Genomic DNA, 22152 nt, shown 5'->3' with positions numbered 1-22152 from the left:
CATTGGAACAGGCTGCCCAGGGAAGTGGTTGAGTCACCATCCCTGGAGGTACGGAAAAGACATGTAGATGTGGCACTTAGGGACATGGCTTAGGGGTGGACTTGCTGGTGTTAGGTTTATGGTTGGACTCCATGATCTTAAAGGTCTTTTCCAACCTAAATGATTCTATGAGTCTGTGATTTTATGATTACTGTCTTTTCAAACTGGAATGAAGGATTCTTTCTCCTTAAGTGTTAGTGTTTTGGGGACTTGCTTGTGGTATTGAGGCCCAGCCCACGGCAAGAGGTCATGCAGAGCGTCTGTGTTTCTGGCCGCACCCTGGAGACAAGCCACCTGTGTGCACTGAAAAGGGGGTGCCGAGACAGGCTGTGTCCTTGGGGGCAAGCCTGTGCCTGCAGGACGCTCGGCCATGGGGTGAGAGCGTGTAGGGAAGGGCTGGACTGCTTCCACGGGGCAGCGTTTAGCTCCGGTCAGGTGAAAGGGGGCTGTCAGAGAGCTCTGCCTCGCTTACACGGTTGATCTCGGTGCTCTCCCCTCGTCCTCATCTTGCAATGTTTTGGCTGAGGCCTAGACATGAGATGGAGAGAGCCGATCGTCCTCACTCCCGCACACCCCCTCTCCCCGCAGCTGAAGGTGAACAGACCAGATCTTTGCGGATATGTTGTTTTATTAGACTCATAGCAGAGAAATTAGAGGAGTTGTGTAGAGGGAATGTCGGAGTCCAAAAGTGGGAGCAGGTGCCTGGGGCTTGATCAGCGTCACCTGGAAGGGGAAAAGGGAGAAGAAAAAAAAGGGTGACCGTGGTGGCCTCTTCTCAAGACGACTTGTCTTCAGTGAGGCCGTCTGGCATAACGAGTTGATGTACGTGCATTTGCCGTTTGTTGTGCGTTGCTTGTGTGCATGCCTGGGCACTTTTAGCTAGGGTGGTCTTGAGTTCTCAGAAGCCCCATCGGAAGGGGGAGATGCTTAAGGGCTGGTTGTTGCAAAGCAGAGGAGGAGAGGCGGGCAGGCTGCCTTACCTTTCCCGGGCAGTAGTCTGCCGGCCCCGGCTTCACTGTTTTGTCTCCTCCAAGTCTGCTTTTGGTTCCCATCGTGTACATGGGAGCCCTCTTTTTGTAGACGTCCAGTTCCACCTTGGGGAATGCAGCAGGACCTGGCGTCTGGAAGAGAGGCAGGCAGGTTGTTGGGTACAAAAGGCAAGTGTTGATTCTTGCCGGGTGCCCACGCGGGCTGCGCTAGTTGAGCTGGCTGGCCAGAGAAGTGGTGTGAGAGGCAGGGAGCGATTGGAACAAGGGCACCTCCTGTTGCCCTGCAGAGAGGCAGATTTCCCCGAGGAGGAGGGAGATTCCCATTAGTGCCCATGAGCTTTGCCCCACCAAAACTGTTAGTGTTGGAAAGCGAGGGACTGCAGGTGTCAGTGTCGCTGCCTAGAGCAGGAGAGCCAGGGGAGCCGGGGCTTCTTGGCTTTTACCTCTGGTGCAGGGAAGTGTGCGTCAAGAGAGGCTGCAGCAGGCGTTGGAGCCCTTCTGCCCTGAGGAGAGCAGCTGAGCTTCAGTTGCCGACGCGAGAGAGCAGAGAAGCGTAGCTCACCTTGGAGAGGTCTTCAGCAAAGCCATTGTGCTTACTCTTCCCTTTCATGGAGTAGCACGGGCTGGCGTGGGTGTAGGCTGTGTTGGGTCCCACCAGCCTAGGCAGGGTGTAGGTGCCAGGACCTGGAAGGAGAATGGGAAGAGAGCGTGTGTGAGTCCTGCGGGGAGAGGAGCAGTGCCTGGGGGGGAGAGCAGCAGCTTGCCAAGCCTGCTGCGAGGAGCAGGAAGGATGTCTTGCCCCTCCTCCCAATGCCTCCGTCTTCTATTGCCCGGCAGCTCCACAACCGACAAATCTGCTCCACACACATCTGTCCAGCAGGTTTTCCCTGGAGGACGCGCAGGCTGCAAGTGTGTGTTTGTCCCCGCGTTCCCTTACCTGGAGGTTGGCCGGTTTTGACGGCCTTGTGCCGGAAGGCCATGGACTGCGCCGGCGCGCATTTGTAGAGGTGTTTGTTGGCCTTGTCGGTGGAGTAGTCGCCTAGGGCAGAGGAGAAGCGGAGAAAAGCAGTGAAGCTGGGCTCTTTTCCTCAAGCCAAAGAGGAAAGGTGAGGAGGAGGTGCTCAGCCTTGTTTGCTTTCTGTCTGGAAAGCTCTGAAGCTCCTTGAGGGCGGGAGCGGATGGTTTTGTACCCCGGTAGCACAGGGCAAAAGGAAGGCGTGCTTGTCTTGCCTGGAAGAAGTGCTGGAGAAATGGTACTCACTTGGTCCCGGGGTGATCTCGCTCTTTATCTTGGGAAGGCCGCACATGGGCTGTGCTGGAGCCACGTACTTCCCGTTCCTGGTGATGGAGGGCTGGACGTAGTACCGAGGACCCGGAGAGCAGCTGTCTGCGACGGGAGGTTTCGGCCCTTGACATGTGTAGGCAGGGGCTTTGGTTTTGGTGGGGTTGTGAGCCAGGTAACCTAGGAAGAAAAGCCTGTGAAAGGACACCTGCCTGCAACTCCCTATTTCAAGCTAGGTTCTGAGTGGAGTAGTTGGAGTGGCCTGCCTCAAGAAGTTCCCCTCCTGCGTGATTTCTTCCTCCAAGAAGGACACCAGCAGGCCAATACAATGGGACACTACCTTCCAGCCAGAACGATGTAGGCACTGTGCAATGAATCAGCATATCACCAAAATGCTATTCTTAGCAAGTATTAAACCCCCAAACACTTGCTAAGCTAACTTAAAAAGCAAATGTCAAGGTGGCCTCTGGGACGTTTTGCTTTGCTGGAGCCCCGATGGGAAAGAAATTGAAACTTCCCTGCTATTACGGAGGAGGAGAAGAAGAAAGTGAAGGAGAAGAAGCGGAGGAGATGAAAAAGGAGGAGAAGAAGAGAAGGAGGAGGAGAAGGAAAAAAAGAAGAGGAGGAGAAGAAAAAAAGGAAGAGGAGAGGAAGAAAAGGGTGAGGTGGGAGCAACAAGTTTGGAGCAAAGATGCAGAACAAGCTTCCTCCTGCGCAGTCAGGGTTAAGGCGCCGCTAAGGCCACCTCTGTGCTCAGCGGAGGCAGGCAGCTCTTTGCCGGGGCTCTCCCAGGAGCAGCCGGAGCCTTCCTCTGGCAGGCCTGTGTCCTTGCTGCAGCTGAGAGCAGGGAGGCTTGGAGCAAAGGGGAATGGAGCTGTGGCTGCTTGTCCCCTGGAGGCAGTGGAAGTGGTGCACCCCCCTGGCGACGGTGGCTTTACCTGTTGTCCCGGGGATTGCGTACTTGGGTCCCGGGCTGGTGAACTGGGCCATGATGGGGCCGCGTGGGCGATGAGGTCTCCAGGTGCCCACCCAGGCTCCGTCCATGTTGGAGGGGGCTACAAAGCCTACGGCAAGAGCAGGAGAGTTGCTGAGGGCCTTCCCTGGCAGAGGCCCGGTGTGAAACCTCCCCGGGAGGAGCAGCAACGCTTCAGCTTTCTCAGCCTTGGCCGTCGGACTGGGTGCGGATGAGCTAGTCGGCTGCTGCAGCTCTCGGTCACAGAGCGCGGCGAGAGTGAGGGCAGGCAGCGATCGGGCAGGAGAGGCTGTGGTGTCAGCTGCCAGGCGGCCTTGGGGAGAGGCCTTGGCTCGTCATGGAGACGCACTGTGACATCATAGAGGCTCCTGGCGCCTGTCATATGTGCTGTTGCATCATACGGCTGATCGGGAGCAGGGGATGCCCAGCTCGCAGGGCCAGACCTTCATGAGGTCTGCACGGCAGAAACGTGCAATGAGGGAAAAAGCGATGTGCTTTTTGCGTTTAATCTAGCAGCCTTATGTTCTTATGCTGTTGGGCTCACATCATAATATGGATGTGCATTTGAACGCCTGGAATTTCGATCTCGTGCCTTACTTTCCAGATGTCCCTTAATCTACGTTCTTCCTCCTGGGGAGGGCGAGCTGGGCCGGGTGTTAGTCAGCAGAATTTGCTGCTGGGGCCTCTCAGTTAGCGAGGTTTCGGAATACCTCTGTGGTGCCGCTTTGGGGAGTTTGTCCTTGGAAACAGAGGCAAGAGAGGCCTTTCCCACGGTGCAGAAGAAACTGTGCCGACTTGTGTGTACTTTCGAGGTCACGCAAGTAAAGCTAGATGCCAGCCAGAGATCGGGAGCGTCTTCAGACTTCTCCCCGAGAAGTCAAATGCCCCATTTCTCATGGGTTTCTCATAGGAATAAGAAGCGTGAGCGGGCACAGCAGGCTTTCTGTACTGGGCCTGGCTGGGATACAGGGGATTGTTTTTCATCGCAGCCTGCACGGTGCTGTCTCGAGTGTTGATAGCACACCGATGTTTAGCTATTGCTGAGCAGTGCTTGCACAGCACCAAGGTCCTCTCTGTTGCTCACTCTGCCGCCCCAGCGAGCTGGCTGGGGCTGGGCAGGAGGTTGGCAGGGGACGCAGCTGGCACAGCTGCACTTGTTAAGCTGTCTTTCTCTCGACCCTCGCGTTTCTCTTGCTTTTGCCCTTCCAGTTCTCGCCCGCATCCCACTGCGGAGAGGAACGGAGTGAGCGAGCAGCTGGTGGGGGTTAGCTGCTGGCCAGGGTCAACCCTCCAGATTCCTACCTCGTTTAACAAACCATCCCAAAACGGCCTTACTCCAGGTGTGAATAAATGTTGTGAAGCAGTTGTAACTGCCAGTTGCTGCGCCCGCAGTCGCCAGCAATGGGAGATCCCCCGACCTGAGCTGGAGAGTTGATAACGTCGAATTCTCAGCTTGTGCTTTGTATCTTTTGATGCTTTTCCAGGAGGTCTGCGTCATGGTCTTAACGTTGGGGGGAAGTGAGAGACCAAAGCTCTCATTCCAGTTGCTCTGGCTTCTCCATTCGAGGGACCCCAGTGTCTACAACGCTCCTCTGTGTGTTTTACTCTTCCTTTATAGTAATCAGTTACTAAGCAGGGAGAGAAAGAAGAAAATACTCAGTGAGTAGTTCAGGCTCAGGTGCTTTTGGCTACAGCTGCTTCTGTGCTCGCTGGTTGGCCCCTGCTCTTCTGTGGAGTTCTCTCTGCCTTTGAGTCTGAGGACAACTCTGTGGGATCCTCCGGGCCGAGGGGAGGGGGAAAAAAAATCCAGATTACTTCCTATGTGTAAATGCCACTTAGGCTACATGCTGGCCAGAGTGACACGGAGAGCTTTCAACTAGCTTTAGTGGGGGAGGAGGAGGAGGAAAAGGAAGAACAGGAAGAACAGGAGGAGGATGAGAAAACAGATGAGGAGGAAGAAGAGGAGAAAAATCAACAGGAAGAGGGGGAAGGGGGAGGAGGAGGCAAAGGAAGATCGGGGGAAGGAAGAACAGGAAGAGGAGGAACAGGAGGAGTAGGAGAAAGAACTAGAAGAAGAGGAGGAGCAGGAATAACAAGAGGAGGAGGAATAACAGGAGGAGGAGGACAGGAGGAATAAAAGGAGAAGGAGGTAGAGGATAAGAAGGAGAAGAAAGAGCAGGAGGAGGATAAAGAAGAGGAGGAACAGGAGGCGGACGAGGTACAAGAAAAGGAAAAAGAGGCTGTAGCAGGGTGGATCCCTCCCAGACATCTTCTCTTTACATTGCTCTAAGTAGCTTCATAACAGCAGCAAACATTGCCACCTCCTGCTCTCTCCCTTTTCAAGTCTTCCAGGGATACAGGAAACACCACAGGTCGTGCTGCAGGGCTGTGAGGGACCCCAGCAGCAGCTCCCTTTACTGTGAGAGTCGCTACTCATTCCGGGTGGGGGTGAAGATGCAGAGAAGTGGAATCAAAGAAGCAGTTTTGCTTGGCCTGAGAGATTGTGGCTTCAGCACGGCAGCTTCAGCAGCAGCTAGCATGGAGGAGTTGTGGAAGGAGCTACGCGCCGGGCTCGCTCTACAACACTGGCACCTGCCTGACCCTGTCTGCCCTGCCTCTGGCAAAAGAGCTAAAGGCAAGGGAAATGTTTCTCATCCAAAGCTGCAAGTTGCTGGGCTCCAGGTGAAGGAGAACTGAAAACCAAGAGAAGAAAACAGACGCTAAGCAGGAATTCTGTCTTTCTTTGCCTTTGGTGACTCTTAAGAATAAAAGTACCAACAGTTGCACAGCCTGAGCAATGTATGGTATTCCATATATCCGTAACACCCTTGCGTGTAGTTTACAGGCCACTGTAACTGTTTTTCATTACTGCACCTAAAACCTGTGCATTTTGTACTTCCTGACAAGTTGTCCTGTCCCACTCAGCGGGTTTAGGGAAAGGTAGTTTCCTAAATTCATCCACCAATTCCCGGGGAATTCCCTTCTCTAATCCCTCTTGCCATAAGTGGTTCCTTGAGGCTTCCCCTCTGCGGTTCCGATCTCCGAACGGAGAAGGCTTTTCCCTCAGCTCCGCCCTTCGGACGGCTGCCTGGCTCTTCACTTCTCTTGCAACAAATCCCACCCGTCGGCCATACTTTACTAGCTCCTCTGGTATTTCCCCCCAAGTAAGACCGGGTCCAGCGCTCGGAGCTTGTCGTGCAAGGAGTGGCTTAGATCCCTGAAAGAATCACCGTCAAAGGTATTGGCAAAAGTGATTTTAAGGTGAATTTGTAAAAGTGCGACAAAGTTCAATGGCAAGGTTCGCTCTGTTACTTACTACATGGGAGAAACATACAAAGGAAAATCAAATTCGAATCGAGGAAGAATGATTCACACAGAGACTGGAGATGCAAAAGGCTAAGGGAGAGCCTCCCATTGAGTCACGAGGCTCAGAATGGACCCCCTTGCTTTCTAAACTCCTGATGGAGCTTAGCTGCAGCTAGATCCAATCTTAGTCCCAGCCTTGGTCAATGGTTTATGTCCAATGGAATTAAAACAAGGGTGAGGAAAACCTCCCATTGACCATTACTGGGATCCTCTTATGCAGCAACCGTCAGTAACGCCCACATGATTTTACATACCATAAACCCACAACAAGAGCTCCAGCTGACCATTATGGAAGTGGGGGGGGAAATTATTTCTGCCTAATAGATACGGGCACTATGCATTCAGCTCCACACAAACAACCACAAAACATGAACACATTGGGACAAAAATATATTATGGGATCTGAAGGAAGTCCCCGACACGTACCCTGTTCAGAAGAGATGCCCCTCCAGCTAGGGCCCCTATTAATTACGCATTCTTTTATACTACTTGCAAACAGCCTAACCAATTTCTTAGGGAGACACTGACGCTGCAAAGTGCAGGCAAATTTAAACTCTTCCCTGCAGGGCAGGTGGCTCCAGAGACCTATCAACAATTTATCTAAATTAGTTGCCCCATTAGAGGAAAACTCTAGAGACTTCACCCTACTAAAAGAACTACAAAAACTCCTACCCCATGTTTGGGGGTGGCCAAGATGTTGTCCCAAAAACCAGGGTTCTCTCACCCGGTGTGCAAGAAGCCGATTAACACCCAGAGTCGAGGTATTTGTTTATTTCCTGTCTGCACAGAGATGGGTGCTAGGTGGTAACTCCACAAAGCTAGCACAGCCGGTTAACACACAGTAAACATTTTATACATTTGGAGCAACAGTTATCAGTCCTGCTACAGTTTTGCTGAGTTCCCCTCCTTCCTATTGGTTCTCGCAAGCCCCGTCTCCACTTAAAGTCTCAGCGTCCTCCTTTTTTACTGGGCATGTTCTGTGAGGAAGGGGTTTCTGTTGGCAGGGGCTCTCCCTCCCCGAGGGCGGCTTTTCTGTTATGTTCATTAGGAGAGTTCACTCCAAGGTCAAGCAGCTCTTTGGTTGCCCTTGTGCTTCTCTTGGGATTTCTTCACCCGGCTGGCTTATGGTGTCCTCTTCTTCTTCCACGATTTCCTCTTCTTTTCTCCGCCCTGTCCTGCTGAGGAGGTGGAGTGATAGAGTGGCTTGGTGGGCACCCGGTGGCCAGCCAAGCTCAACCCACCACACTACTGAAGCAGCAGGATATCAGACGCAGAAAACACTTGCTTAGATTACTTACAATTACCGGATGTCTGACTTAGATGGTTAGCAAGAAGCGGGGCATGTTGTCTGTCTTCCCAGAAAGCAGAAGCCCAGCACACAGCTAGCACCGATGGAAATTGCCCAGTTAGATGCTACGTCGCCTGCGAAATCATTCCCAGCTAGAAAGCAAAATGCTTCCAAAATGAGTTGGGACTTTAGAAAGCACATGCTAGGTAAGGCAAACTCAGCTGCCCAGTGCATGCTGTGCTGACAATTCCGATTTCTCCCTCCAAGGCCCCGAGAGAGCCAGCTATGGATCCCAGGAAAGCATCCCTCGAGTGTAGACTGAGGTTTTGGTGAAAGGGCAGAAGGTACAGAAAACAAGCCCAGTACTGAGAGGAAGCAGAATGAAGCCCCCATAACCCAAGGGGAAATGGTTAGCGACCTGCTACACCACTGACACACAAGTCGATGGGGCCTGTCAGCCTGACCTCGGCGCCGGGGAAGGTTATGGAGCAGATCTTCTTGAGTGCCATCACACGGCACGTACAGGACAACCAGGCGATCGGGCCCAGTCGGCACGGGTTTACGAAAGCCCAGTGCTGATCTCCTGCTACGACAAGGTGACCCGCTTAGTGGATGTTGTCTACCTAGCCTTCAGGAAAGCCTTTGACACCGTTTCCCACAGCATTCTCCTGGAGAAATTGACTGCTCATGGCTTGGACGGGCATACTCCTCGCTGGGTAAAAAACTGACTGGATGGCCGGGCCCAAAGAGTAGTGGTGACTGGAGTTAAATCCAGTTGGCGGCCGGTCACAAGTGGTGTTCTCAAGCATTGGAACAGGCTGCCCAGGGAAGTGGTTGAGTCACCATCCCTGGAGGTACGGAAAAGACATGTAGATGTGGCACTTAGGGACATGGCTTAGGGGTGGACTTGCTGGTGTTAGGTTTATGGTTGGACTCCATGATCTTAAAGGTCTTTTCCAACCTAAATGATTCTATGAGTCTATGATTTTATGATTACTGTCTTTTCAAACTGGAATGAAGGATTCTTTCTCCTTAAGTGTTAGTGTTTTGGGGACTTGCTTGTGGTATTGAGGCCCAGCCCACGGCAAGAGGTCATGCAGAGCGTCTGTGTTTCTGGCCGCACCCTGGAGACAAGCCACCTGTGTGCACTGAAAAGGGGGTGCCGAGACAGGCTGTGTCCTTGGGGGCAAGCCTGTGCCTGCAGGACGCTCGGCCATGGGGTGAGAGCGTGTAGGGAAGGGCTGGACTGCTTCCACGGGGCAGCGTTTAGCTCCGGTCAGGTGAAAGGGGGCTGTCAGAGAGCTCTGCCTCGCTTACACGGTTGATCTCGGTGCTCTCCCCTCGTCCTCATCTTGCAATGTTTTGGCTGAGGCCTAGACATGAGATGGAGAGAGCCGATCGTCCTCACTCCCGCACACCCCCTCTCCCCGCAGCTGAAGGTGAACAGACCAGATCTTTGGGGATATGTTGTTTTATTAGACTCATAGCAGAGAAATTAGAGGAGTTGTGTAGAGGGAATGTCGGAGTCCAAAAGTGGGAGCAGGTGCCTGGGGCTTGATCAGCGTCACCTGGAAGGGGAAAAGGGAGAAGAAAAAAAAGGTGACCGTGGTGGCCTCTTCTCAAGACGACTTGTCTTCAGTGAGGCCGTCTGGCATAACGAGTTGATGTACGTGCATTTGCCGTTTGTTGTGCGTTGCTTGTGTGCATGCCTGGGCACTTTTAGCTAGGGTGGTCTTGAGTTCTCAGAAGCCCCATCGGAAGGGGGAGATGCTTAAGGGCTGGTTGTTGCAAAGCAGAGGAGGAGAGGCGGGCAGGCTGCCTTACCTTTCCCGGGCAGTAGTCTGCCGGCCCCGGCTTCACTGTTTTGTCTCCTCCAAGTCTGCTTTTGGTTCCCATCGTGTACATGGGAGCCCTCTTTTTGTAGACGTCCAGTTCCACCTTGGGGAATGCAGCAGGACCTGGCGTCTGGAAGAGAGGCAGGCAGGTTGTTGGGTACAAAAGGCAAGTGTTGATTCTTGCCGGGTGCCCACGCGGGCAGCGCTAGTTGAGCTGGCTGGCCAGAGAAGTGGTGTGAGAGGCAGGGAGCGATTGGAACAAGGGCACCTCCTGTTGCCCTGCAGAGAGGCAGATTTCCCCGAGGAGGAGGGAGATTCCCATTAGTGCCCATGAGCTTTGCCCCACCAAAACTGTTAGTGTTGGAAAGCGAGGGACTGCAGGTGTCAGTGTCGCTGCCTAGAGCAGGAGAGCCAGGGGAGCCGGGGCTTCTTGGCTTTTACCTCTGGTGCAGGGAAGTGTGCGTCAAGAGAGGCTGCAGCAGGCGTTGGAGCCCTTCTGCCCTGAGGAGAGCAGCTGAGCTTCAGTTGCCGACGCGAGAGAGCAGAGAAGCGTAGCTCACCTTGGAGAGGTCTTCAGCAAAGCCATTGTGCTTACTCTTCCCTTTCATGGAGTAGCACGGGCTGGCGTGGGTGTAGGCTGTGTTGGGTCCCACCAGCCTAGGCAGGGTGTAGGTGCCAGGACCTGGAAGGAGAATGGGAAGAGAGCGTGTGTGAGTCCTGCGGGGAGAGGAGCAGTGCCTGGGGGGGAGAGCAGCAGCTTGCCAAGCCTGCTGCGAGGAGCAGGAAGGATGTCTTGCCCCTCCTCCCAATGCCTCCGTCTTCTATTGCCCGGCAGCTCCACAACCGACAAATCTGCTCCACACACATCTGTCCAGCAGGTTTTCCCTGGAGGACGCGCAGGCTGCAAGTGTGTGTTTGTCCCCGCGTTCCCTTACCTGGAGGTTGGCCGGTTTTGACGGCCTTGTGCCGGAAGGCCATGGACTGCGCCGGCGCGCATTTGTAGAGGTGTTTGTTGGCCTTGTCGGTGGAGTAGTCGCCTAGGGCAGAGGAGAAGCGGAGAAAAGCAGTGAAGCTGGGCTCTTTTCCTCAAGCCAAAGAGGAAAGGTGAGGAGGAGGTGCTCAGCCTTGTTTGCTTTCTGTCTGGAAAGCTCTGAAGCTCCTTGAGGGCGGGAGCGGATGGTTTTGTACCCCGGTAGCACAGGGCAAAAGGAAGGCGTGCTTGTCTTGCCTGGAAGAAGTGCTGGAGAAATGGTACTCACTTGGTCCCGGGGTGATCTCGCTCTTTATCTTGGGAAGGCCGCACATGGGCTGTGCTGGAGCCACGTACTTCCCGTTCCTGGTGATGGAGGGCTGGACGTAGTACCGAGGACCCGGAGAGCAGCTGTCTGCGACGGGAGGTTTCGGCCCTTGACATGTGTAGGCAGGGGCTTTGGTTTTGGTGGGGTTGTGAGCCAGGTAACCTAGGAAGAAAAGCCTGTGAAAGGACACCTGCCTGCAACTCCCTATTTCAAGCTAGGTTCTGAGTGGAGTAGTTGGAGTGGCCTGCCTCAAGAAGTTCCCCTCCTGCGTGATTTCTTCCTCCAAGAAGGACACCAGCAGGCCAATACAATGGGACACTACCTTCCAGCCAGAACGATGTAGGCACTGTGCAATGAATCAGCATATCACCAAAATGCTATTCTTAGCAAGTATTAAACCCCCAAACACTTGCTAAGCTAACTTAAAAAGCAAATGTCAAGGTGGCCTCTGGGACGTTTTGCTTTGCTGGAGCCCCGATGGGAAAGAAATTGAAACTTCCCTGCTATTACGGAGGAGGAGAAGAAGAAAGTGAAGGAGAAGAAGCGGAGGAGATGAAAAAGGAGGAGGAGAAGAAGAGAAGGAGGAGGAGAAGGAAAAAAAGAAGAGGAGGAGAAGAAAAAAAGGAAGAGGAGAGGAAGAAAAGGGTGAGGTGGGAGCAACAAGTTTGGAGCAAAGATGCAGAACAAGCTTCCTCCTGCGCAGTCAGGGTTAAGGCGCCGCTAAGGCCACCTCTGTGCTCAGCGGAGGCAGGCAGCTCTTTGCCGGGGCTCTCCCAGGAGCAGCCGGAGCCTTCCTCTGGCAGGCCTGTGTCCTTGCTGCAGCTGAGAGCAGGGAGGCTTGGAGCAAAGGGGAATGGAGCTGTGGCTGCTTGTCCCCTGGAGGCAGTGGAAGTGGTGCACCCCCCTGGCGACGGTGGCTTTACCTGTTGTCCCGGGGATTGCGTACTTGGGTCCCGGGCTGGTGAACTGGGCCATGATGGGGCCGCGTGGGCGATGAGGTCTCCAGGTGCCCACCCAGGCTCCGTCCATGTTGGAGGGGGCTACAAAGCCTACGGCAAGAGCAGGAGAGTTGCTGAGGGCCTTCCCTGGCAGAGGCCCGGTGTGAAACCTCCCCGGGAGGAGCAGCAACGCTTCAGCTTTCTCAGCCTTGGCCGTCGGACTGGGTGCGGATGAGCTAGTCGGCTGCTGCAGCTCTCGGTCACAGAGCGCGGCGAGAGTGAGGGCAGGCAGCGATCGGGCAGGAGAGGCTGTGGTGTCAGCTGCCAGGCGGCCTTGGGGAGAGGCCTTGGCTCGTCATGGAGACGCACTGTGACATCATAGAGGCTCCTGGCGCCTGTCATATGTGCTGTTGCATCATACGGCTGATCGGGAGCAGGGGATGCCCAGCTCGCAGGGCCAGACCTTCATGAGGTCTGCACGGCAGAAACGTGCAATGAGGGAAAAAGCGATGTGCTTTTTGCGTTTAATCTAGCAGCCTTATGTTCTTATGCTGTTGGGCTCACATCATAATATGGATGTGCATTTGAACGCCTGGAATTTCGATCTCGTGCCTTACTTTCCAGATGTCCCTTAATCTACGTTCTTCCTCCTGGGGAGGGCGAGCTGGGCCGGGTGTTAGTCAGCAGAATTTGCTGCTGGGGCCTCTCAGTTAGCGAGGTTTCGGAATACCTCTGTGGTGCCGCTTTGGGGAGTTTGTCCTTGGAAACAGAGGCAAGAGAGGCCTTTCCCACGGTGCAGAAGAAACTGTGCCGACTTGTGTGTACTTTCGAGGTCACGCAAGTAAAGCTAGATGCCAGCCAGAGATCGGGAGCGTCTTCAGACTTCTCCCCGAGAAGTCAAATGCCCCATTTCTCATGGGTTTCTCATAGGAATAAGAAGCGTGAGCGGGCACAGCAGGCTTTCTGTACTGGGCCTGGCTGGGATACAGGGGATTGTTTTTCATCGCAGCCTGCACGGTGCTGTCTCGAGTGTTGATAGCACACCGATGTTTAGCTATTGCTGAGCAGTGCTTGCACAGCACCAAGGTCCTCTCTGTTGCTCACTCTGCCGCCCCAGCGAGCTGGCTGGGGCTGGGCAGGAGGTTGGCAGGGGACGCAGCTGGCACAGCTGCACTTGTTAAGCTGTCTTTCTCTCGACCCTCGCGTTTCTCTTGCTTTTGCCCTTCCAGTTCTCGCCCGCATCCCACTGCGGAGAGGAACGGAGTGAGCGAGCAGCTGGTGGGGGTTAGCTGCTGGCCAGGGTCAACCCTCCAGATTCCTACCTCGTTTAACAAACCATCCCAAAACGGCCTTACTCCAGGTGTGAATAAATGTTGTGAAGCAGTTGTAACTGCCAGTTGCTGCGCCCGCAGTCGCCAGCAATGGGAGATCCCCCGACCTGAGCTGGAGAGTTGATAACGTCGAATTCTCAGCTTGTGCTTTGTATCTTTTGATGCTTTTCCAGGAGGTCTGCGTCATGGTCTTAACGTTGGGGGGAAGTGAGAGACCAAAGCTCTCATTCCAGTTGCTCTGGCTTCTCCATTCGAGGGACCCCAGTGTCTACAACGCTCCTCTGTGTGTTTTACTCTTCCTTTATAGTAATCAGTTACTAAGCAGGGAGAGAAAGAAGAAAATACTCAGTGAGTAGTTCAGGCTCAGGTGCTTTTGGCTACAGCTGCTTCTGTGCTCGCTGGTTGGCCCCTGCTCTTCTGTGGAGTTCTCTCTGCCTTTGAGTCTGAGGACAACTCTGTGGGATCCTCCGGGCCGAGGGGAGGGGGAAAAAAAATCCAGATTACTTCCTATGTGTAAATGCCACTTAGGCTACATGCTGGCCAGAGTGACACGGAGAGCTTTCAACTAGCTTTAGTGGGGGAGGAGGAGGAGGAAAAGGAAGAACAGGAAGAACAGGAGGAGGATGAGAAAACAGATGAGGAGGAAGAAGAGGAGAAAAATCAACAGGAAGAGGGGGAAGGGGGAGGAGGAGGCAAAGGAAGATCGGGGGAAGGAAGAACAGGAAGAGGAGGAACAGGAGGAGTAGGAGAAAGAACTAGAAGAAGAGGAGGAGCAGGAATAACAAGAGGAGGAGGAATAACAGGAGGAGGAGGACCAGGAGGAATAAAAGGAGAAGGAGGTAGAGGATAAGAAGGAGAAGAAAGAGCAGGAGGAGGATAAAGAAGAGGAGGAACAGGAGGCGGACGAGGTACAAGAAAAGGAAAAAGAGGCTGTAGCAGGGTGGATCCCTCCCAGACATCTTCTCTTTACATTGCTCTAAGTAGCTTCATAACAGCAGCAAACATTGCCACCTCCTGCTCTCTCCCTTTTCAAGTCTTCCAGGGATACAGGAAACACCACAGGTCGTGCTGCAGGGCTGTGAGGGACCCCAGCAGCAGCTCCCTTTACTGTGAGAGTCGCTACTCATTCCGGGTGGGGGTGAAGATGCAGAGAAGTGGAATCAAAGAAGCAGTTTTGCTTGGCCTGAGAGATTGTGGCTTCAGCACGGCAGCTTCAGCAGCAGCTAGCATGGAGGAGTTGTGGAAGGAGCTACGCGCCGGGCTCGCTCTACAACACTGGCACCTGCCTGACCCTGTCTGCCCTGCCTCTGGCAAAAGAGCTAAAGGCAAGGGAAATGTTTCTCATCCAAAGCTGCAAGTTGCTGGGCTCCAGGGTGAAGGAGAACTGAAAACCAAGAGAAGAAAACAGACGCTAAGCAGGAATTCTGTCTTTCTTTGCCTTTGGTGACTCTTAAGAATAAAAGTACCAACAGTTGCACAGCCTGAGCAATGTATGGTATTCCATATATCCGTAACACCCTTGCGTGTAGTTTACAGGCCACTGTAACTGTTTTTCATTACTGCACCTAAAACCTGTGCATTTTGTACTTCCTGACAAGTTGTCCTGTCCCACTCAGCGGGTTTAGGGAAAGGTAGTTTCCTAAATTCATCCACCAATTCCCGGGGAATTCCCTTCTCTAATCCCTCTTGCCATAAGTGGTTCCTTGAGGCTTCCCCTCTGCGGTTCCGATCTCCGAACGGAGAAGGCTTTTCCCTCAGCTCCGCCCTTCGGACGGCTGCCTGGCTCTTCACTTCTCTTGCAACAAATCCCACCCGTCGGCCATACTTTACTAGCTCCTCTGGTATTTCCCCCCAAGTAAGACCGGGTCCAGCGCTCGGAGCTTGTCGTGCAAGGAGTGGCTTAGATCCCTGAAAGAATCACCGTCAAAGGTATTGGCAAAAGTGATTTTAAGGTGAATTTGTAAAAGTGCGACAAAGTTCAATGGCAAGGTTCGCTCTGTTACTTACTACATGGGAGAAACATACAAAGGAAAATCAAATTCGAATCGAGGAAGAATGATTCACACAGAGACTGGAGATGCAAAAGGCTAAGGGAGAGCCTCCCATTGAGTCACGAGGCTCAGAATGGACCCCCTTGCTTTCTAAACTCCTGATGGAGCTTAGCTGCAGCTAGATCCAATCTTAGTCCCAGCCTTGGTCAATGGTTTATGTCCAATGGAATTAAAACAAGGGTGAGGAAAACCTCCCATTGACCATTACTGGGATCCTCTTATGCAGCAACCGTCAGTAACGCCCACATGATTTTACATACCATAAACCCACAACAAGAGCTCCAGCTGACCATTATGGAAGTGGGGGGGGAAATTATTTCTGCCTAATAGATACGGGCACTATGCATTCAGCTCCACACAAACAACCACAAAACATGAACACATTGGGACAAAAATATATTATGGGATCTGAAGGAAGTCCCCGACACGTACCCTGTTCAGAAGAGATGCCCCTCCAGCTAGGGCCCCTATTAATTACGCATTCTTTTATACTACTTGCAAACAGCCTAACCAATTTCTTAGGGAGACACTGACGCTGCAAAGTGCAGGCAAATTTAAACTCTTCCCTGCAGGGCAGGTGGCTCCAGAGACCTATCAACAATTTATCTAAATTAGTTGCCCCATTAGAGGAAAACTCTAGAGACTTCACCCTACTAAAAGAACTACAAAAACTCCTACCCCATGTTTGGGGGTGGCCAAGATGTTGTCCCAAAAACCAGGGTTCTCTCACCCGGTGTGCAAGAAGCCGATTAACACCCAGAGTCGAGGTATTTGTTTATTTCCTGTCTGCACAGAGATGGGTGCTAGGTGGTAACTCCACAAAGCTAGCACAGCCGGTTAACACACAGTAAACATTTTATACATTTGGAGCAACAGTTATCAGTCCTGCTACAGTTTTGCTGAGTTCCCCTCCTTCCTATTGGTTCTCGCAAGCCCCGTCTCCACTTAAAGTCTCAGCGTCCTCCTTTTTTACTGGGCATGTTCTGTGAGGAAGGGGTTTCTGTTGGCAGGGGCTCTCCCTCCCCGAGGGCGGCTTTTCTGTTATGTTCATTAGGAGAGTTCACTCCAAGGTCAAGCAGCTCTTTGGTTGCCCTTGTGCTTCTCTTGGGATTTCTTCACCCGGCTGGCTTATGGTGTCCTCTTCTTCTTCCACGATTTCCTCTTCTTTTCTCCGCCCTGTCCTGCTGAGGAGGTGGAGTGATAGAGTGGCTTGGTGGGCACCCGGTGGCCAGCCAAGCTCAACCCACCACACTACTGAAGCAGCAGGATATCAGACGCAGAAAACACTTGCTTAGATTACTTACAATTACCGGATGTCTGACTTAGATGGTTAGCAAGAAGCGGGGCATGTTGTCTGTCTTCCCAGAAAGCAGAAGCCCAGCACACAGCTAGCACCGATGGAAATTGCCCAGTTAGATGCTACGTCGCCTGCGAAATCATTCCCAGCTAGAAAGCAAAATGCTTCCAAAATGAGTTGGGACTTTAGAAAGCACATGCTAGGTAAGGCAAACTCAGCTGCCCAGTGCATGCTGTGCTGACAATTCCGATTTCTCCCTCCAAGGCCCCGAGAGAGCCAGCTATGGATCCCAGGAAAGCATCCCTCGAGTGTAGACTGAGGTTTTGGTGAAAGGGCAGAAGGTACAGAAAACAAGCCCAGTACTGAGAGGAAGCAGAATGAAGCCCCATAACCCAAGGGGAAATGGTTAGCGACCTGCTACACCACTGACACACAAGTCGATGGGGCCTGTCAGCCTGACCTCGGCGCCGGGGAAGGTTATGGAGCAGATCTTCTTGAGTGCCATCACACGGCACGTACAGGACAACCAGGCGATCGGGCCCAGTCGGCACGGGTTTACGAAAGCCCAGTGCTGATCTCCTGCTACGACAAGGTGACCCGCTTAGTGGATGTTGTCTACCTAGCCTTCAGGAAAGCCTTTGACACCGTTTCCCACAGCATTCTCCTGGAGAAATTGACTGCTCGTGGCTTGGACGGGCATACTCCTCGCTGGGTAAAAAACTGACTGGATGGCCGGGCCCAAAGAGTAGTGGTGACTGGAGTTAAATCCAGTTGGCGGCCGGTCACAAGTGGTGTTCTCAAGCATTGGAACAGGCTGCCCAGGGAAGTGGTTGAGTCACCATCCCTGGAGGTACGGAAAAGACATGTAGATGTGGCACTTAGGGACATGGCTTAGGGGTGGACTTGCTGGTGTTAGGTTTATGGTTGGACTCCATGATCTTAAAGGTCTTTTCCAACCTAAATGATTCTATGAGTCTATGATTTTATGATTACTGTCTTTTCAAACTGGAATGAAGGATTCTTTCTCCTTAAGTGTTAGTGTTTTGGGGACTTGCTTGTGGTATTGAGGCCCAGCCCACGGCAAGAGGTCATGCAGAGCGTCTGTGTTTCTGGCCGCACCCTGGAGACAAGCCACCTGTGTGCACTGAAAAGGGGGTGCCGAGACAGGCTGTGTCCTTGGGGGCAAGCCTGTGCCTGCAGGACGCTCGGCCATGGGGTGAGAGCGTGTAGGGAAGGGCTGGACTGCTTCCACGGGGCAGCGTTTAGCTCCGGTCAGGTGAAAGGGGGCTGTCAGAGAGCTCTGCCTCGCTTACACGGTTGATCTCGGTGCTCTCCCCTCGTCCTCATCTTGCAATGTTTTGGCTGAGGCCTAGACATGAGATGGAGAGAGCCGATCGTCCTCACTCCCGCACACCCCCTCTCCCCGCAGCTGAAGGTGAACAGACCAGATCTTTGGGGATATGTTGTTTTATTAGACTCATAGCAGAGAAATTAGAGGAGTTGTGTAGAGGGAATGTCGGAGTCCAAAAGTGGGAGCAGGTGCCTGGGGCTTGATCAGCGTCACCTGGAAGGGGAAAAGGGAGAAGAAAAAAAAGGTGACCGTGGTGGCCTCTTCTCAAGACGACTTGTCTTCAGTGAGGCCGTCTGGCATAACGAGTTGATGTACGTGCATTTGCCGTTTGTTGTGCGTTGCTTGTGTGCATGCCTGGGCACTTTTAGCTAGGGTGGTCTTGAGTTCTCAGAAGCCCCATCGGAAGGGGGAGATGCTTAAGGGCTGGTTGTTGCAAAGCAGAGGAGGAGAGGCGGGCAGGCTGCCTTACCTTTCCCGGGCAGTAGTCTGCCGGCCCCGGCTTCACTGTTTTGTCTCCTCCAAGTCCGCTTTTGGTTCCCATCGTGTACATGGGAGCCCTCTTTTTGTAGACGTCCAGTTCCACCTTGGGGAATGCAGCAGGACCTGGCGTCTGGAAGAGAGGCAGGCAGGTTGTTGGGTACAAAAGGCAAGTGTTGATTCTTGCCGGGTGCCCACGCGGGCAGCGCTAGTTGAGCTGGCTGGCCAGAGAAGTGGTGTGAGAGGCAGGGAGCGATTGGAACAAGGGCACCTCCTGTTGCCCTGCAGAGAGGCAGATTTCCCCGAGGAGGAGGGAGATTCCCATTAGTGCCCATGAGCTTTGCCCCACCAAAACTGTTAGTGTTGGAAAGCGAGGGACTGCAGGTGTCAGTGTCGCTGCCTAGAGCAGGAGAGCCAGGGGAGCCGGGGCTTCTTGGCTTTTACCTCTGGTGCAGGGAAGTGTGCGTCAAGAGAGGCTGCAGCAGGCGTTGGAGCCCTTCTGCCCTGAGGAGAGCAGCTGAGCTTCAGTTGCCGACGCGAGAGAGCAGAGAAGCGTAGCTCACCTTGGAGAGGTCTTCAGCAAAGCCATTGTGCTTACTCTTCCTTTCATGGAGTAGCACGGGCTGGCGTGGGTGTAGGCTGTGTTGGGTCCCACCAGCCTAGGCAGGGTGTAGGTGCCAGGACCTGGAAGGAGAATGGGAAGAGAGCGTGTGTGAGTCCTGCGGGGAGAGGAGCAGTGCCTGGGGGGAGAGCAGCAGCTTGCCAAGCCTGCTGCGAGGAGCAGGAAGGATGTCTTGCCCCTCCTCCCAATGCCTCCGTCTTCTATTGCCCGGCAGCTCCACAACCGACAAATCTGCTCCACACACATCTGTCCAGCAGGTTTTCCCTGGAGGACGCGCAGGCTGCAAGTGTGTGTTTGTCCCCGCGTTCCCTTACCTGGAGGTTGGCCGGTTTTGACGGCCTTGTGCCGGAAGGCCATGGACTGCGCCGGCGCGCATTTGTAGAGGTGTTTGTTGGCCTTGTCGGTGGAGTAGTCGCCTAGGGCAGAGGAGAAGCGGAGAAAAGCAGTGAAGCTGGGCTCTTTTCCTCAAGCCAAAGAGGAAAGGTGAGGAGGAGGTGCTCAGCCTTGTTTGCTTTCTGTCTGGAAAGCTCTGAAGCTCCTTGAGGGCGGGAGCGGATGGTTTTGTACCCCGGTAGCACAGGGCAAAAGGAAGGCGTGCTTGTCTTGCCTGGAAGAAGTGCTGGAGAAATGGTACTCACTTGGTCCCGGGGTGATCTCGCTCTTTATCTTGGGAAGGCCGCACATGGGCTGTGCTGGAGCCACGTACTTCCCGTTCCTGGTGATGGAGGGCTGGACGTAGTACCGAGGACCCGGAGAGCAGCTGTCTGCGACGGGAGGTTTCGGCCCTTGACATGTGTAGGCAGGGGCTTTGGTTTTGGTGGGGTTGTGAGCCAGGTAACCTAGGAAGAAAAGCCTGTGAAAGGACACCTGCCTGCAACTCCCTATTTCAAGCTAGGTTCTGAGTGGAGTAGTTGGAGTGGCCTGCCTCAAGAAGTTCCCCTCCTGCGTGATTTCTTCCTCCAAGAAGGACACCAGCAGGCCAATACAATGGGACACTACCTTCCAGCCAGAACGATGTAGGCACTGTGCAATGAATCAGCATATCACCAAAATGCTATTCTTAGCAAGTATTAAACCCCAAACACTTGCTAAGCTAACTTAAAAAGCAAATGTCAAGGTGGCCTCTGGGACGTTTTGCTTTGCTGGAGCCCCGATGGGAAAGAAATTGAAACTTCCCTGCTATTACGGAGGAGGAGAAGAAGAAAGTGAAGGAGAAGAAGCGGAGGAGATGAAAAAGGAGGAGGAGAAGAAGAGAAGGAGGAGGAGAAGGAAAAAAGAAGAGGAGGAGAAGAAAAAAAGGAAGAGGAGAGGAAGAAAAGGGTGAGGTGGGAGCAACAAGTTTGGAGCAAAGATGCAGAACAAGCTTCCTCCTGCGCAGTCAGGGTTAAGGCGCCGCTAAGGCCACCTCTGTGCTCAGCGGAGGCAGGCAGCTCTTTGCCGGGGCTCTCCCAGGAGCAGCCGGAGCCTTCCTCTGGCAGGCCTGTGTCCTTGCTGCAGCTGAGAGCAGGGAGGCTTGGAGCAAAGGGGAATGGAGCTGTGGCTGCTTGTCCCCTGGAGCAGTGGAAGTGGTGCACCCCCTGGCGACGGTGGCTTTACCTGTTGTCCCGGGGATTGCGTACTTGGGTCCCGGGCTGGTGAACTGGGCCATGATGGGGCCGCGTGGGCGATGAGGTCTCCAGGTGCCACCCAGGCTCCGTCCATGTTGGAGGGGGCTACAAAGCCTACGGCAAGAGCAGGAGAGTTGCTGAGGGCCTTCCCTGGCAGAGGCCCGGTGTGAAACCTCCCCGGGAGGAGCAGCAACGCTTCAGCTTTCTCAGCCTTGGCCGTCGGACTGGGTGCGGATGAGCTAGTCGGCTGCTGCAGCTCTCGGTCACAGAGCGCGGCGAGAGTGAGGGCAGGCAGCGATCGGGCAGGAGAGGCTGTGGTGTCAGCTGCCAGGCGCCTTGGGGAGAGGCCTTGGCTCGTCATGGAGACGCACTGTGACATCATAGAGGCTCCTGGCGCCTGTCATATGTGCTGTTGCATCATACGGCTGATCGGGAGCAGGGGATGCCCAGCTCGCAGGGCCAGACCTTCATGAGGTCTGCACGGCAGAAACGTGCAATGAGGGAAAAAGCGATGTGCTTTTTGCGTTTAATCTAGCAGCCTTATGTTCTTATGCTGTTGGGCTCACATCATAATATGGATGTGCATTTGAACGCCTGGAATTTCGATCTCGTGCCTTACTTTCCAGATGTCCCTTAATCTACGTTCTTCCTCCTGGGGAGGGCGAGCTGGGCCGGGTGTTAGTCAGCAGAATTTGCTGCTGGGGCCTCTCAGTTAGCGAGGTTTCGGAATACCTCTGTGGTGCCGCTTTGGGGAGTTTGTCCTTGGAAACAGAGGCAAGAGAGGCCTTTCCCACGGTGCAGAAGAAACTGTGCCGACTTGTGTGTACTTTCGAGGTCACGCAAGTAAAGCTAGATGCCAGCCAGAGATCGGGAGCGTCTTCAGACTTCTCCCCGAGAAGTCAAATGCCCCATTTCTCATGGGTTTCTCATAGGAATAAGAAGCGTGAGCGGGCACAGCAGGCTTTCTGTACTGGGCCTGGCTGGGATACAGGGGATTGTTTTTCATCGCAGCCTGCACGGTGCTGTCTCGAGTGTTGATAGCACACCGATGTTTAGCTATTGCTGAGCAGTGCTTGCACAGCACCAAGGTCCTCTCTGTTGCTCACTCTGCCGCCCCAGCGAGCTGGCTGGGGCTGGGCAGGAGGTTGGCAGGGGACGCAGCTGGCACAGCTGCACTTGTTAAGCTGTCTTTCTCTCGACCCTCGCGTTTCTCTTGCTTTTGCCCTTCCAGTTCTCGCCCGCATCCCACTGCGGAGAGGAACGGAGTGAGCGAGCAGCTGGTGGGGGTTAGCTGCTGGCCAGGGTCAACCCTCCAGATTCCTACCTCGTTTAACAAACCATCCCAAAACGGCCTTACTCCAGGTGTGAATAAATGTTGTGAAGCAGTTGTAACTGCCAGTTGCTGCGC

At 53.7% G+C, this 22152-nt stretch overlaps 2 protein-coding genes and 1 pseudogene across 2 annotated transcripts; all 3 read right to left on the bottom strand.

The window, feature by feature from the left end:
* Positions 1-675: 675 nt before the first annotated feature.
* LOC127028883 (outer dense fiber protein 3-like) lies at positions 676-3365 on the bottom strand. Its single transcript, XM_050914536.1, has 6 exons — positions 3249-3365; positions 2290-2490; positions 1966-2067; positions 1591-1712; positions 1020-1160; positions 676-762 (listed from the first exon to the last, which is right to left on the bottom strand). Exons 1-6 carry the CDS (start codon positions 3352-3354, stop codon positions 676-678), a joined length of 759 nt encoding a protein of 252 aa, XP_050770493.1. The 5' UTR covers positions 3355-3365.
* A 6053-nt stretch (positions 3366-9418) lies between these two features.
* Positions 9419-12110, bottom strand: LOC127028882 (outer dense fiber protein 3-like). Its single transcript, XM_050914534.1, has 6 exons — positions 11994-12110; positions 11032-11232; positions 10708-10809; positions 10333-10454; positions 9762-9902; positions 9419-9505 (listed from the first exon to the last, which is right to left on the bottom strand). The coding sequence occupies exons 1-6, from the start codon at positions 12097-12099 to the stop codon at positions 9419-9421; spliced, it is 759 nt and encodes a 252-aa protein (XP_050770491.1). The 5' UTR covers positions 12100-12110.
* A 6054-nt stretch (positions 12111-18164) lies between these two features.
* On the bottom strand, positions 18165-20838 carry LOC127028881 (outer dense fiber protein 3-like; annotated as a pseudogene).
* Between the last annotated feature and the right edge of the window lie 1314 nt (positions 20839-22152).

The sequence above is a fragment of the Gymnogyps californianus genome, unplaced genomic scaffold (genome assembly GCF_018139145.2).
Source record: "Gymnogyps californianus isolate 813 unplaced genomic scaffold, ASM1813914v2 HiC_scaffold_47, whole genome shotgun sequence".
Classification (NCBI taxonomy): domain Eukaryota; kingdom Metazoa; phylum Chordata; class Aves; order Accipitriformes; family Cathartidae; genus Gymnogyps; species Gymnogyps californianus.
This window is presented reverse-complemented; position numbering and strand designations above follow the sequence as displayed.